The sequence below is a fragment of the Plectropomus leopardus genome, chromosome 21 (genome assembly GCF_008729295.1).
Source record: "Plectropomus leopardus isolate mb chromosome 21, YSFRI_Pleo_2.0, whole genome shotgun sequence".
NCBI lineage: Eukaryota > Metazoa > Chordata > Actinopteri > Perciformes > Serranidae > Plectropomus > Plectropomus leopardus.
The window spans coordinates 12,556,278-12,572,389 of NC_056483.1; the positions used below are offsets into that span (position 1 = coordinate 12,556,278).

The window sequence follows — 16,112 nt, forward strand, 5'->3', positions numbered from 1 at the left end:
GACGATTGTTCCTTAATGAAATCGCTGACATCAAGGTCTGTGGAATATCTTGACCAGGTTGAGTCACTGTCCTTTTCAACTCCCCCCTCCCTCTTTCTCATGAAATTTCACATTTCAAGCATATTTCTGTTTACTTTATGTATTCTGTCTTTGTCTCAAGTAAGATTTAATAAATGTGTTATGCAATGTATAGTGTAGGCTATATTTAGCTTTTTCTTGACTTGTCAGCATTGGATTTATTTTCTGAAAAAATAAAAAAGAATATGGTATGAAAATGTATTGTGTTTCTCAGTCAGCATTTAGGACAGGACTCTGAATCTTAAGCCAACACTTTGTAAGAATTTATTTATTCATTTATTTGAAGTTTTTTTGTATAGGGAAAAGTAAATGATACATAATTATTCGTATTTTAGGTAATGTGTCATTTAGAAGCATAGTGACTCATCCATGGTAATATTTGCCATCATTCAAGGGTCCACAGACTCAAAAATGTAAAAACTTTATAATTCTATATGGTACCTCTGATGGTACTATAAGGCAATAGTGGAAAAAGGTGCTGTATAGCACATTTAAAGATGGATGCAGTATAGCACCAAAATAGGTTCCTCTATGATTAGGAGTGCAAAAAACAACATATGGAACTGATTAAAGTAACATAGAGCTACACGACACTTTTAATGGTTTAATATGGGTGCTATAGTACCAAAACAGGTTCCCTTTATGATAACGAGCCAAAGAGAAAAGTATGGGTACTGTTTGGTGCCATTTTTATGAAAGCAATAGAGTGCTTCAGGGCACTTCTGATGGTTCTGTATAGCACTATTTGACATATTAAGATGGGTGCTATATAGAGCCAAAAGAGGCTCTTGTGGTTACGAGCCAAAGAGCCACTTTTGAGTATTGTTCTATACTATTTTTGTTTTAGCAATATAGTGCTAAATGACACCTCAAATCGTTGTATGTGGCACCATTTGACAAAGAAGATGGGTGCCATAAAGCACCAAAAGAGGTTCCCCTATGATTACAAGCAAAAGAACATCTTTTGGTTACTGTTAAGCACCATTTCTGTCTCAGCTGCAGTGGTGTAAAACATGATTTAGTGCATTTCAATGTCATATTTGTATTTGTCATAACATCAAATGTCTGTGTGTCCTTGTTACTGTGATCGGCTGTTGTTGGACTAGATTTTTCAAAAGGTGTTTTGTGTGAATCATTTGAAGGAGCATTGTTGTCTGTTCCTGAGAATTTATCCTCCCTCGTAATGCTTGTGCCTTTCTGTACCTTTCTGTTCTCCCTCGGCTTCTCTCTGTATTTCAATCTATTTTTCACTTCATCTCTGCGCATCTCCCTGCTTGTCACTATCTGTATGCCTTACACACACACACACACACACACACACACACACACACACACACTATTGTTTCTTTCCATCTCTGTCTTCCTCTGTCTCAAACCCTCTGCGGTCCCATCTCTATAGCTCCTGTCTGAGGTACCCAGGAAAGCTGCATTTTGTCTTCAACGTGGTAGAGTTCCCAGCATGCCCTGGGCGCCCTGCAGGGAGGCGAGGCTTGTGTACCGGTTGGCTGTTTGACCTCATCAATCCTGTCCTGGTTTTCCCTGAGAAGGCTGAATCCTCCAGCAGCCCGGCTGTGCCAAAGGTAATGAGTACACTGGAAAATGGAGAGCTGAAGTTAGAATGTGCAAATTTGTGAGCTCTTGCTCTTGGCTGATGTATTTCTTGGTCTTGGCTGATAGGTGCTCTTATTTGTGAGTACAAGTGTTCAGGTGTTGTAACAGTTGCGACCCCCACACTCACAGGAAGGAAACAAACATACAACCCTCCTGGCTAGATAAAAAATGCTGCTGCACCTTACTTTACCGTCCCCTCTTTGTCTTTGTCTAAAGTTTTGTTTCAGTAAAAACGCCAAGAGCTGGACTGAACATTCTCCTTCAAATATTACAGTTCAAGAGGTTGTTGAGGAAAATAGAAGCCAAGTGTGGAGCCGAATATCTGAAAATTGTGCAGTGTCCCCATGAAAGTGCAGAACTCGAGGCGTTAGGGATTTAACCTGTCTCTCCTGGATGTTTTAGGCAGCTCTGGAAACTCATTTGAATGTGCGATGCACAAAAAAGAATAAGCTTTGGGCCAGTTGTGTGCATGTTAATTAAAAAATAATTTAAATTAAGGCAAGTAAATCCTCTCTACGGCAGACTCTGTGGATTCCAGTTGGAGCTCATGAGATTTCCTATTAGTATGTCTTAGAATAATAAGTAGATCAATTAATAGATTGGTAAGCCCTCAGTGGCTTCTCAGCTTTGTTGTAATTACTCTCATTATTTTAAATGCTTGCTAATGGCCTCTGACCTTAGATCCATGTGAGTTTGAGACCCAACTGCTCCTTCCGGCCTCCCTCTGACCTGTCAGCGCCCTTCATTATGGTTGGACCGGGGACAGGAGTTGCCCCATTTATTGGCTTCCTCCAGCAACGGTAAGGAAAATTCTAAAACACATAAAAATATTATCTTGCACCATAATGTGACATTTAGTTCACGTAAGAGAGATGGATGCGTGTAGAGATTTCCTGTTTTGCAAATGTCTCTGCCGAGAGGATCAAGTGCATGTTATAATGTACTTGATCCTGCTAGTGTTGTGCACATTACAAGATATGCTGCTGGAGAAGGTCAGCGAAATGTTCATGTCAAGCATCAGAAACATGCAGGTCTTATGCTGATTGGTGCACCAAGCGACACGGATTATTCCTGCTAAAATTCTGCACCCAGCGATGAATATTCAGAATGTTCAAATGATGTTAAGTGCACATCGTCCATGCATATTTTCGTGTAATCTGCAGAGACAATTAAATGAGACCCTGCTCAAAGCTGATAAAAGTCAACGTCATGTACAACTCATAAGGCATAATAAATCTATCAGTGAGTGCTGTGATCACGTCAGGGATTATTTCAGATGCTTCACTCGTCTCTACAGGAATAAATTAAGCCCCCTGAGATACACAAGTTTATGACTCGGCTTGTAATGAAGAGCCAGGAGTCAAAGCAAAGCAAATGGAGCGTTATTGATTTGAAAGTAAAAAGTCCAGTAGGTGGTGGCCACGTTGTTGGAGTAAATCATTGCTTGTAATTGCTGATGAGGCGGTGTGAGGATATTGACTGTTAGCAGAGCACGCTGTAGTTCTTTCCAGCTTGTTAAACCATTGCTGTAGGTTTAAACCCTTGAGGGGCAATATCATTTGGTAGAAAATGTGACATTTTGTTTAATTTTCTGAATTGATGGCTAAATCAAGATTGCAAGATGACCTGTCAGAAGGATTTAGTGTAACTGAAGCTTCTCTATCCAGGCTGTGTGTTGAACCAGGCCCCACCGCCACCATGACTTGTTAGAAAGTGGAGTAAGCCTTTTTAGCCAGACTGACATGTCTAACTCTTGGGTGGCTTTGTGTAAATGAGGTTATGCCCCAGTCAACTCCAATTGTCTCTTAATTCCCCGGATGCCTGCTCTGTTGTGGCGGGCGGCGTCAGCGGGTGATTGCTCTGAGAGGTGACTCGGCACCGACTGACATGATGGCGATGGACTGTCTGCAGCATATTCTGGGCAGTATGAGTGGTCATCTGGGTTCAGAGATGTTTGCGCCTTTGGGATGCAGGAGGGCTGAAGACGGCACACGTTCTCAGACCGACTGTCACATCACTCACAGACAGACTCCTCTTCTCGATGATCAAGGTTGAGCCAGAGGGTCAGCCGTCTGGCGTAAGGCAGAAATATGAACATATGAGTCTTACTTTGATCCTTACAGTGCGACCCAAACATTCTAAAGAACAAAATACAAAATTAAGTGTGTTATTAATGTTCTGTCCTTGCAGACCTGGTTTTTAGACCTTGATTCATTTTGAGAGCATCAACTATAACACAACATCAAAAGCATCCTTGAGACTTTTTCAATTTTTAAAATGTTTTTTTACTCTATTTAAAATATTTTTTCTTCCTTTTCTTTTAAGAGGCTCTTCACTGTTTAAGAGTATAAACTCGTGAACCAGCTCAACTGCCTCCTCAGTCGCCTCTCCCTCTCTGTGTATCTCATCCTCTCCCCTGCCAGCTGCGTATTGTGCTGGAGGATTGTAAAAATCTGTCATGGTGTGCAGTGTTGTACAGAATCTAACTTGAGATTCCAAACAAAGCCTCGGCGGCTGACGCTGCACTCTGATAGAAGATAACAATCACCAGTTTGTCAACGGGATGCCGTATCTGCCTCGAGGCTTGAGAAGGGTCCTGTTAGCAACAAAACGACATGGGGACACTTCGATCTCCCTCCCTCTCCCCCTCGTCCACCCCTACTGTTAATCGATGGCTGTTTCAAAAGAACTTTGTATGAGTTTGTTGCGCTGGTAGCAAGTGGAAGAAGCTTGTCTAAAGGTCAGAGGCTCGCTTGGTGGTACAGGGAGATTTTAATAAGGCCCCTCTAGAAGTCTGGTATTGATTGCTGTGGTTTGCGTTGAAGGATTTTATGGAGAAATGTGATTTTCAGTGTCTTTGTATTTAGCTGGGAGCAGTGACAGTAAAGCAAATATTGTGTTTTAACTGAGTGGTTAGCCTTAATCTCCTTAAGAGCTCTAACAAACTTTTCTTTTGAAAAAAAAAATCACTTTGCACAGTTTAATTTTTCAGGTTTGCTAGCAGGCATACTTGGCACATTCAGTACGACAACTTTTATTAAAGTTTCTGTGAACAAATATTGAGCTTCCATTTATCAGTCTAACCAGACAGCTGATTACAATTAGGCTACAGCATCCTGCTACTCAGCATTGTCCTGTATTATGCAAACATTTTGAGTTCAGCATGTTGTATACGGGTGTAATTCTGCAATGTAATTTCAGTGATTAAGCCTCGAGCTGTTGGCGTATTTAGGCTTTTGTTTTTGTTCTTTTTGTATTTTTATGCATAAAACACCTCTCGCACGGAGCTGCAAGGAAAGTGGATGAAAGATATGAGATAATTGGGATGTTTACCAAGTCTTCACCCCAGCTTTCCTTGCAGTTTCCCCCTCCTGCTGATCATCTGAATGGCACTGAAAGGCAACCGCCTCTGATTTCGACCCCAAATGGAGTGCTCTGTAGAGGCTGCCTTCCCCCTGGGATTGTATTGCAGGCTGTTATAGTGTGGGTATGTGATGTGATGTGATTTGTATTCAGAGAAAGGCGCCGGTGTGGTCTACTCAGAATGGAATCCAGGTTTTTCATATTGGTATTGATCCCTTTAGGGCAGGCAGTGAGAGGAGAGAGACGAGCCCACTAAAATGAGTTTACTTGAGGCTGTTTGCAGATCAGAAGAATCTCGTCCAGGATGCTAATGGATGGGATCTGAGCTTTTGGATCAAGACAGCTCTGTTACTGGGCCGTGGTCACAGACAGAAAGTTCAAAACAAACCACTTCTCCAAAGCATTTTTATTAACTGGTCAACTTCTCGTTTAATTAATGAGGACGAAGCTTTGTTGTAGTATTTACAGATGCCTTTAATGATTTGGTTGCACTGAGGCAAAGTAGAACTGCAATTAATGATTGATTAATCTATTCCTTATTAAAAAAATAGAATAAATATGTTAACTACGGAAGCCGAGAACAGCCATGCTTGCGATTTTTTTAATCTTGCCTTGACATCATGATTTGATTATTTCAAATTAACAAAGCTCATTTTCTCATGATAATGGGTTGATTTATGTATATTATCAAGAAAACTAAAGCCAAAGATAACAAGAAAAATTTCCGTGAGATGCAAATGACAGCCCACTAAATGAGTTTTTAAGCATGCTTTAAGCATGTCATAAGTAGTTAAACCTTTAATTAAATTGGTTTGATTTCTCTGAAAAAATGAAAGAAAGAAGTAGATTAAAAAAAAAGCTAGAGAAAAAATCTAAGGAATTATATATACAACTACTATTATATATAAAAAACATTTTTATAAAATGATAACTTTTAAGCATTTTTAGGTCATTCCTTGTTTTTTTCAGGTCATTTTTTGTGCTTTTATAAATTTCTTGCGGATTTGTTGGTAATTTCTTTTCACAACTCATCACCTTCTTCCCATGTTTTTGAAAGAAATCAAGCCAAGTTGCCCAGGCTTGAAAGGGTTAATTAACAAGTTTTTATATATATAAAAAAGAAAAGATCTTTTATATCCTGAGAAAATGAAATAATGAACTCGAGAGATAGTAACATTGAAAAAAATGCATGCATAGCTGTTCTTTGCTTTAATATTTTCCTTTTATCTTTAAAATTTCGGGAAAACCTGAAATATATCCATCACATTTTTCTTTTTAGAACCCAACGATGTCTTCGCATTTCTTTTTTTGTGCAATCAACAAGCCAAAAGATATTAAATTTACAATGATTTAAAACAAAACAAAAAATATTTCAGAAGCTGAAACCAGCATATTACATCTTTGTTTGATAAACTACTGAAACAAGTGGTTAAATCTTCATTAAACTGCATTTATATAACACTTTTCTACTCTTACCGGCCACTGAAAGCACTTTCTAACACAGGCACCATTCACACAACAGTGGCCGATGCTACTTTGCAAGGTGCCACCTGCTCATCAGTTACACAAGGGAGCAATCGAGGGGTTCAATATCTCGCCCAAGGACCCAAGGGTTGAACCACTTGCCTTTGAATTAGTAGATGACCACTTTACCTCCTGTGTCACAGCCCCTCCAACAAAAAACTTTTTCTTCATGCCTTGGTTTAGAAGAAGAAAGAAAATGTCTCTTTGTTGTTTTAAAATATTTATCAGCCATTAGTTATATTAAGGAAAATGATCCAAATTGAAATAACATTTTGATGCTCAAAGTTAAACTTTGACAAACTTCTGTTTGTTTTTTAAAGAAAAGGTTTCTCACTTTTACTTTTATTTTACTGACATTTGCTTGATAGACATCACCTGTTTTGTGAAAGATCTTTCCATCCTGTCCTTGTGCATTTCATCATTCTGTTAGGAAAAAACCACCCTGATATGAATTTTGATAGCCTTGCTAGTGTGAAAGCAATATTGTTGGGTTATTGCTCCCAAATGAAACAATTATGCAACTTTAGTATTGCTACACATTTTTGCTGAAGGGGGAAAGTCTCTATTTAAATCTGAGTTTAAGATGTATTTAAGCACAAGCAACAAAAGTGCGAAAAGGTAAATCATTGCAGCACACACACACTCATAATGGAGTTTCAGTTATGCAGAAGAAGTCTTGTGGCTAGTCTTACTCTTCAAAGAAACCAAAATCTTGCATATTCATATATTTTGGAAGGAGTAGGTGTTTTTCTTAATCATATCAGATACAAATCATAATTCAAAGCAGAGTGTTTTATGTGTGTTGAAACATACCTGGGTGTTTATTCATTGTTAGGCAATTAAACACTAACCATTTTTATGTCAGTCAAGCTAATCGATTCATCGACTTTAAATTTCACCAGTGAAGCTGTGTATTAACATTTATTTATGCACCGTATAATTCCACCAAGTATAAGAGTTGGCTGCCATTTTAATTTAGTTACTGCTGGAAAAACACAAAGCATGATTCAGTCTGCTGGTAAATAGCAAAGAGTGGTTTTTAGGGGGAAGCAGCACCTTATCCTCGGAGTGCAGCAGCACAGCACAAAGAGCCCAGTCTCAATGCCTCTCTGTGGTATTCCTCAGCCCCTCGTCGTGGTCGGTCACCTCAACACTCCTCTCTCTTTTCTCATCCCCCCCCCCCCCACCCCCTCCAGACGGGGGTAACAGATAATGCGGGACTCTTTGGAGAGTCAACTGACTGATGGCATCATGAAAGGTTGGGGGTCAACTGTTGTTATCTGGGAGAGAGCTGTCACCTTTGCAGCAGGTGTGCGGCACAGATACCGGCTTCTTCAGAGCCGCTTTGTGCCGCTGTGTTGCCATCGCCTGCAAAGGATTCCGGGAGCTTTGCCAAACTCCCAAGCCACAAGAGGAATCACTTTTGCAGGAGCAGTTCTTTTGCACTCAAGCACAGTTGGACACACATGCGAGCGAAACACACACCCACACACAAAAGCCCTAGTTTCATTTTCAGCACTGTTTATAGTGATGGGATCTATCCTTCTGTTTGGGTGAAATTTAATAATACATATAATGTCCTCGCTGCAGCACGCATAGTCGTTTCCGTGCATTAGGCAATTGTGGCACTCGGTGTACTGTCATTGCAGACAGTGCTTAATGGTGTCACTACTCTTCTTTAACCTCTGCTGCGGGGAAGGACTCGCTCTCCTCCATCTGCTCTGGTCGTCTGTTGGTATTGATTGACCGCTAACATCCGTTGTTTGACTTTCAGAGAAAAGGAGAGGAAGGAGAACCCAGAGGCCACGTTTGGCGAGACCTGGCTGTTCTTTGGTTGTCGCCACAGAGACAGAGACTACCTGTTTCGGTAAGCTGTATTTCTTCTTTCAGTTCAGCGATTATTCACAGACCCCACACACTCAAATTGATGTATGCTATACATTCTGTCCTAACCTTTCGTGCTGCAGATGTGCCGTTCTTCATACCCACATCCCTCTTCACCTTGCCACATAATATTACACATTGAAATCTTTGACCTGCATAATGAACATCTCGCTGTTATTACACATTATGTGGGTGTTCTTCAGTTCCGCACGAGTATTGTGGACAGACAGCTCCACAATGCTCTTGTAAGGTGTATTGTTGCATGAAGAAAACTGACATACTTGGCTAGATTAGTGAAGGCCACATGATTTTCACCAGAGAGTGAAAAGGAACAAGTATACCAGCATCTTGACAGGTTAGCAATGTAACTGTGACTCAAGCTTATGTGACTTTTTATTGTGTTTGATTTCTGCTAGGCATTTCTTTTATGAATGTATGCCCAAGTTGATAGAATATCTGGATTTGTCAAGCTGAGACGCAGACAAATAGATTGTGACATCTTAAATCTTCCCCTCCTCGTTAATCATTTGCAAAGATTAATGTTCAAAATATGTCAGGTAACCATTAAGCTTAATAGCAGATATGTAAAATTAGCCCCTTGAAGCCTGGATCAGCATCAGTTTTCTTGTGCTGTTTTGAGATGCCTTTCAAAAGCTTAATCCTTGAAACCTGAGTAAATAGGTGCGATTTCTTTCAAAACATGGCTGAAAAGACAATGAGCAACTTGGCAAGAAATGACTAGATTGCAAGAAATTAGTAAAAGGTGACAAGAAAATGACCTGAAGATTGATTTAAAAACAAGGAAAATTAAAAGATTCTATCATTCTATCATTTTTTTAAAAAAATTTTCTTACAATGTCTTGTTAAGTTGAATAGATCTTACAAGAAGATTCAGAACTGGATGCAGATTTGATGAAATGCAATTGTACCACAACGCTGCTGTTTATTACATGGAAAGTTTTTGGTTTAAAGCTCATATAAATTTTTTGTTGTTTTTCATCTGGACAGAGTATCAGCGGTCTGTGTTTTTCTAGTGGAAAAAAAAATCAGCTTAACTGTACTAATATTATACTACCTCTCTTGGATTGACCTCTTGTTTTGTTAAAGCATTATAAACTGACATCACCTGACAGATCACTGCTCTGATCAGTGTGTTTTGGCTTCACTCTCTCCTGAATACATGCTAATTGATCTGCTCTTGCTAGTATCAGCAGCACGCGTGTACTCAGTGCTGGTGCACTGATCGAGTTCTTTTTCAGGATTAAATAGTGTGCATGGATTAGCATCCCTAATCACACAAGAATAGATCACAGAGGATGTTGTTTGTTCCCCTTTGCTTCCTCTATCCCATAGTTAAACACCAACGCACAGCCAGGTAGTGGGCGGCGGTTTGCTCACAGTGTGGGCTTCTCTGATGAACACCCCCACAGTGTTGACCAAAGCGATTAGTCCGTGTTTTATGAGCCACCCATGAAGAGTTGTACTCAATTTAAATTACATACCTGCAGCTGAACTGTCTGCCTTTATTCATCTCTGTTGGGTTTCTCTCAAAGTAAATGCAAAATGATGTCTGGCTTTGCCTAAGAATGGAGAACTCTGTTTAGCATAGGTTGTAGCATTTTTTTCAACATCCTTTATTTTTAAAAGAAAAGTTCATTTGAAGTCATAAGTCGGGGTTGAAAATACGAACTCGCATAAATATAGCATAAACGGCTTTTTAGGCTTATAAATATTGCAAAAATGTCGAGACGGGATGTGACCAACTCTCTGATCGTGTTCTGAATTTTCAGCCAAAAAGCAAACAAGGCTTGCGATGTGGCTCAATCAGCGGCAGCACTTAACATCCCTGTGAGAGGTTGATGCCAATCTGCCTGCTTGTCACATCAAACTTGTCCTCTACTCAACTGCACTTATCCTATTCCCCTCCCTGCGAGTCCTCGGCCTTTTCATGGCAAGTGATTTCATGCTGTAGGGGAAACATAACTGGAAGGCCCGCTGGGTTTATGTTAAGGTCCAGGATATTGCCACGGGCTGTTGTGTGTGTGTGAGTGTGTGCATAAACACACAGAAAAGTCTGGCAGGTTTTGGCTCACAGAAACCTTCAACTTGTTTGTTTTTCTAACAAGTGAACTCCGTCATCCTTTAGTTTGTACTCACACGGTTATCAATCTGTGATAATTCACATTCAGACGTCAAACAAACAAGACTCTGCTGTCCTTGTTATTCATGTTGCTCTGTTGTTCAAACAGACACACATTTTAGTAAAAAAAAAAAAAAAATAGATTTCTTCAATCAAAGGTTTGACATACACATTTCAGGAGAAGCAACACTTCAAGATCACACAGAACAAAGACAACAATACTCATCTCTCCCTTTAGTATATGCATTGTGCTATATATATGTTATTGGAAAATCAGTTATCTTGGGGTTTTAAAACACAGACCCTAGAGGCGAAGACCTTCACCCATGATCCCAAAGCCGCAGCTTGTTAGGAGTGTGTGCGGTTGCATCTGTGTGTGTTTCTGCTCATTCCGACTGCTTAACTTTAAACGAGATGCTCTGAGCCACAGTAAACCTCACTCCCTCACCACCTTCCTCTTTCCTTCCCTTCCAATAGCACCTGAGGCCCTGTAAAAACAATGAGGCAGAAGAAGGAGTAGTTGGCAAGCAAACCACCGATAGGGAGCAAGGTTACACCCAACTGCAAGGCTGGAAGGATTGATTGTAAAAAGATGCTTATAACAGTGACTCGACCTTGCTTATGAAATCCATATTTTTTTTGCACTTCTCTCGTTAAACAAGATAAATTGGTTGTCTGGCACGGTTGTGCTCAGACCTTTTGCCCATCAGTGTTCTGTTTTTATCAAGCTTGACAGGATTTTTTTTTTTTTTTTGTTCATAGGAAATGTTCTGGAGGTTGTATATGTCTCATGAGGCGGTTGAAGCTCTTGCTTAATATCTTAAAAGTGTTGGATGTGAAAGGATAAACAACCAGTATGCAAACTATGTTGAATAATTGGCATTATTAGGCCAGCAGTTTATACATTTATTCTAGGTTACAGTAAAAATATGCATGTATTTTCTGTCCTGTAAAATCATCTACAGGCGCTGTCCTCCAAAATTAGTCTGCCCTCTATATTTTTTCCACATCAGCAACTGAATCTTGGCTTTTTCACAGTGTTTTCATAAATCAGAAACAACCAGTCCAAGATTTCAGACATAACCTTGTAGCAAACTGGATTTACATTGGCCTATAATGCTTGGATGCATCTCTTCTTCTTGTCCCAGAGAGGAGCTGGAAGGCTTTGTGTCCAGTGGTACGCTGAGCCAACTTAAAGTGTGTTTCTCCAGAGATGACCAGGAGGACGAGGCCACCGCCTCCGCTTCAGCACGACCCAAATACGTGCAACACAACATGCTGCTGAACAGGAAACACATCACTGACATCCTGCTCAAACAGAACGGTTACATTTATGTCTGCGGGTAAGACTGATGCTAACAATAATAATAATAGTAGTAAATTGAATTTTTTTGTGATATTTGCTTTTTTCACTCTGCTTTACATTTTTCCCAGTGTCCACCTGGAGTGATTATGCCATGTTCTGGCAGCACTTGTTTTCACTGTGTCTGCCATGAGTGTGTTTCTACACTCTAGCTATCTTTGCATGGCTCATCTGTTCTTTGTCAGATTGCCGTGTGTTCCTGTAGCCTTGAAAATAACTTGAAAGTCTGTATGGATGCGTTGTTTAAAACCTTTATTTAACCTGAAGGTCTTTTTAAAAACATTATTCCTTTCACAAGAGATGCCTGGCCAACATAGCAGTGTAGAGTAGTTACACAGAGTCAAATAAAGATGAACTAATAGCATTCACATCCAGCACAAAGCACAATAAAGTTGCGCCTATGAGTCATAAAGGAAAGATATTGACTATTAAAAACATGCTCTCTTAAAAACTCCTGTTTTGAATGTGGCGCTCGAATGTCCGATATAATGGCAGTGTTTCCACATTAAGTTTGTTTTTAGAGTGGGTGGTACAAAAATGCAATTTTGCCAAGTTCTCTGGAAATGCTATAAATTATTCATCATGACGATCAGGTCTCATCATTGTTTGAAAGTATTTTATAGAAGCAGAAGGAAATTTGCCAAGGAAGATAAAAAGGTACAAATAAGTCTTCCACTGTATTTTCTGTGTTAAAGATGTAGTTGCTAACTTTTGCAGATATTACTTTTTGTCATATTTACTAAAACTGAGTACATAAGACAAATTAGGTTCCTCTGCCTCCTTGTACAGCTTTTAATGGCATTTACAAGACTTAACTGCATGTGAACAAAAACAACCAATCAGTGCCAAGGAGTTTGTAAAATAAAATTCTGCACTGCCTATTTCTCACCTCACACTTTTTTAGAATCATATTTTAATGTGCTGCTGAACTGTAAAGTGAGAACATTTGTGATCTGGCCGCTATGTCGGAAACAGTCAAGCTAAAACAAAGCACCATCTACTGGCCAAGCAGTACACTGAAATATGTTTCTTATTACATTTGAAGTCAGAAATAGGCGATGCAGTAACAGAATCTTGATACAGTTTTGATCAGCGCTGCCTAGTTTGACAGTTTCACAGAAGCTCACAAGCCGTGATTGTCATGATTTAGGGCTCCTTGGCTCTGATTGGTCGTTTTCGTTCAGGTGCGATAAGGCTGGTAAAGCACTACAAGGCGAAGGAACATGCCTTTTTTCTCATAGCATATGTTTCATGCACTAATGTTTGAATATAGAGACAGTTGCAGCAAATATGACAAGTTATTTTTAAAACGCCTATCAACTACACTTAAAGCTAAATCACGGTGAAAAGTGTTAAGGCAGCCTGCAAACTACTTCACAACAATGTACTAATATAAAGTAATAACCACGATATGAAAATAAAATCTTGATCTATGTAAATATTGTTCAGACTTAAACATGAGAGGTAGAGAGAGAGTACAATATTTTACTGCTAAAGCATAGTCTGCTTGGAGACACGCTGCCTATGAAACACTGCATTGGAGACATGACTTAGCTGTGAAGCAACCAAGCTGCATCCAGCACCAAGTGCAACTGCCAACTTCACCTGTCAGCCAATGACTCACTCTCCTTTGGAGCATCCTTAAAAAAATCACAAACATGCCAGATTGCCTCACAATTTGCGAACTTTCTGCTCACAACATCTTTTTTCCAACTCCTGCACTGCTGCTTAACTCACACTGATGAAACATCTTACAGTTTGTAGCACTTATAGCACACAGGTGTACATACCTGCTTCCCCTTTCCATATCACAACTCATTGTTTCTGTCAGTACAAAGGCAACAAGCAAAACACATGCAAAGTCATGTCAACACTTGTTAAGCTCAACATGACCTTTTTGTCTAGAGTTTCTCCTCTCTCATCACTGCCAGGCCGCTTAACTCACCTCTGAGTAAATGATCTTTGAAACATCATAACTGTGGGAAGACCTCAGAGTCAAAAAAATATCAGTTTAGGTCCAGTGGATGATGAATTTCCCCCAATATGCTGCAACAGCAAGATAGAGATTTCAGCAATTTCCGTCCAGAATGCACTCCTGGATCAGCAGCCCCTTCTAGTTTTTACAAAATATTGGCCACTGTGCTTAGAGATACACACGCTGTCACAAAAATAAGTCTGTTGATTCTATTGCCCTTTCTTCAAATAAATTCATATTATTTTCTTTTCCAGAGATGCTAAGAACATGGCTAAAGACGTGAACGACACCCTGCTGGAGATGATCAAAACAGAGCTTCAGGTGGACCAGCTGGAGGCCATGAAGAGACTGGCAGGACTGAGAGAGGAGAAACGCTACTTGCAGGACATCTGGGGCTGACAGAGGATGACCAGATAAGGGCATTTTGCAGCATCTACAGAGCCTTTTTACACCATCAAAAAAGAAAAAAAAAGTCAGCATGCTCAGCTGTAACCTCTAGAACCATAAAGTTGTGGATGCTGAAGCCCTGAGGTAGTTTACACCACCCAATGCTACCAAGATGGAATAGGCCATGCTGACCCGGGAATATCGGTTCACTACATCATCCTGGGCTTTGCTGTTTGAACAGAAATGATCTTGGTCAAGGCAATAGTGCTGGAGATTGGTCCTGCAGTGTGAAAATGCTTTTAGTGTTGACAAGTCTCCTCCGTTCGTCCTGTCTGGGGAAAAGGCATTTACTTCCGTCAGCTGTGATGGAGGGATTTTGATGAGAGCGGGAGTGCTCCAACCTAGATGGAAACAACACAGCAATCTGTACTTCTTTAACAACACACACACAGAAAATTGTTTATCGTCATTCAGGAGGCAACAAGTCATTTTTTCTCAGTCTATTTTTATTTTTAGAATGGGTCAAACCACCATGGATTACATCTGAATCATAATCAGTAGAAAATCGTTCATTTAAAAAAAAAAAAAAAAAAAAATTTAAAAATATATATATATATATATATATATTTTATATATATATACATACACACATACACACACACACACACACACACACACACACACACACACACACACACACACACACACATATATTTATATATATATGAAAATGCCTTAGAATTATCTTTTCATCCAAAATACTGTGATAACAATTTTATCCTTTTTGAGGTAATGAAAACAGATTTTAATGTATGTGATCCCCAAAAAGTCACATTTTTGTAAATGAAGTCATGGAGGTGAGGACAGTTACCAATTTATCATTATACTGTTTTTAATTTTAAGTATAGAGGGCGTGAACCTAAATAACAATGTGCTGCTCTGACCAGAGCAATTTATCTAACTAACTTTGTTTGTGCCTGCCTGCCCCCACTTTCCCAGCAGACTGCCAGTTTTGGAGAGTTTTTTGAACTCCAACTCTTCTTAAGTCCCGCAAACCCGACTAAAATCTCCCAAACGGTGGTTAAAACAAACACAACTGTGCCTTGTGTGATCAGGAATTAAAAGATATTTCAGCATAAATTATTGCTGTCTACAATTTTCTTTTGTTGTACACACAGGTGTGTTTGCGGATGACCTTATTTGAAGTGTGGGTGTGAATGCGCTTGAAGAAGAGGGGTGATGGAAAGTTTCCTTTGCATGTTCAGGAGGCAATTGGAATCATTTGGGAATAAACAGTGATTGATTGGGAGTGATTGTTTTATATAAATTTAGATCTAATTTGATTGTTGAAGGTGACTTTGGTCAGAAGATGAAGGCGTACTCTGCTAATTGAAGGCTTTTCGCAATGGGCTTCTTAGCGCAGCACAGAGCCCCAGAGAGAGGCTTCTCAGAATTAAATCTTCTAACAGCAGTCTTTTTATTTATCCTCTTGTAGGGAGGGGAGAGAAAAACATGTTTACAATCTCTGCCGCCTGCGCCATGGATGACACCCCCATTCGCTACATTTTTTGAGCCGAGTAAACAAAACATTCACTGTCGCAGAAAACAATCCCTGATAGTGAATAATTGGTTTAATACAGTGTTGTCAAAGGTAGAGCTGTCCTTGTGTTTGTCCAGGCGCAGCTGGCTGCATCTTCTCGCCCTCATCTCTCAGTGTCCTGCTGCTGCGCCAAGTTACAGGAGCAGAGGACAAAATCAAAATAATGATGCTGTGTGCCTCTAACGGC

The 16,112-nt window shown here is 39.8% G+C and overlaps 1 protein-coding gene across 2 annotated transcripts in view; it reads left to right on the forward strand.

Moving 5' to 3' along the window:
• mtrr (5-methyltetrahydrofolate-homocysteine methyltransferase reductase) overlaps nt 1–14,956 on the forward strand; it is a 31,268-nt gene extending 16,312 nt beyond the window's left edge. For both annotated transcript variants that reach the window (XM_042510095.1, XM_042510094.1), the window contains exons 11-15: nt 1,478–1,658; nt 2,371–2,489; nt 8,351–8,443; nt 11,749–11,943; nt 14,193–14,956. In XM_042510095.1, coding sequence (XP_042366029.1) covers nt 1,478–1,658; nt 2,371–2,489; nt 8,351–8,443; nt 11,749–11,943; nt 14,193–14,337 — 733 coding nt within the window. In that variant the 3' untranslated portion in view covers nt 14,338–14,956. The remainder of the gene's footprint in view (nt 1–1,477; nt 1,659–2,370; nt 2,490–8,350; nt 8,444–11,748; nt 11,944–14,192) is intronic.
• Nucleotides 14,957–16,112: the final 1,156 nt, after the last annotated feature.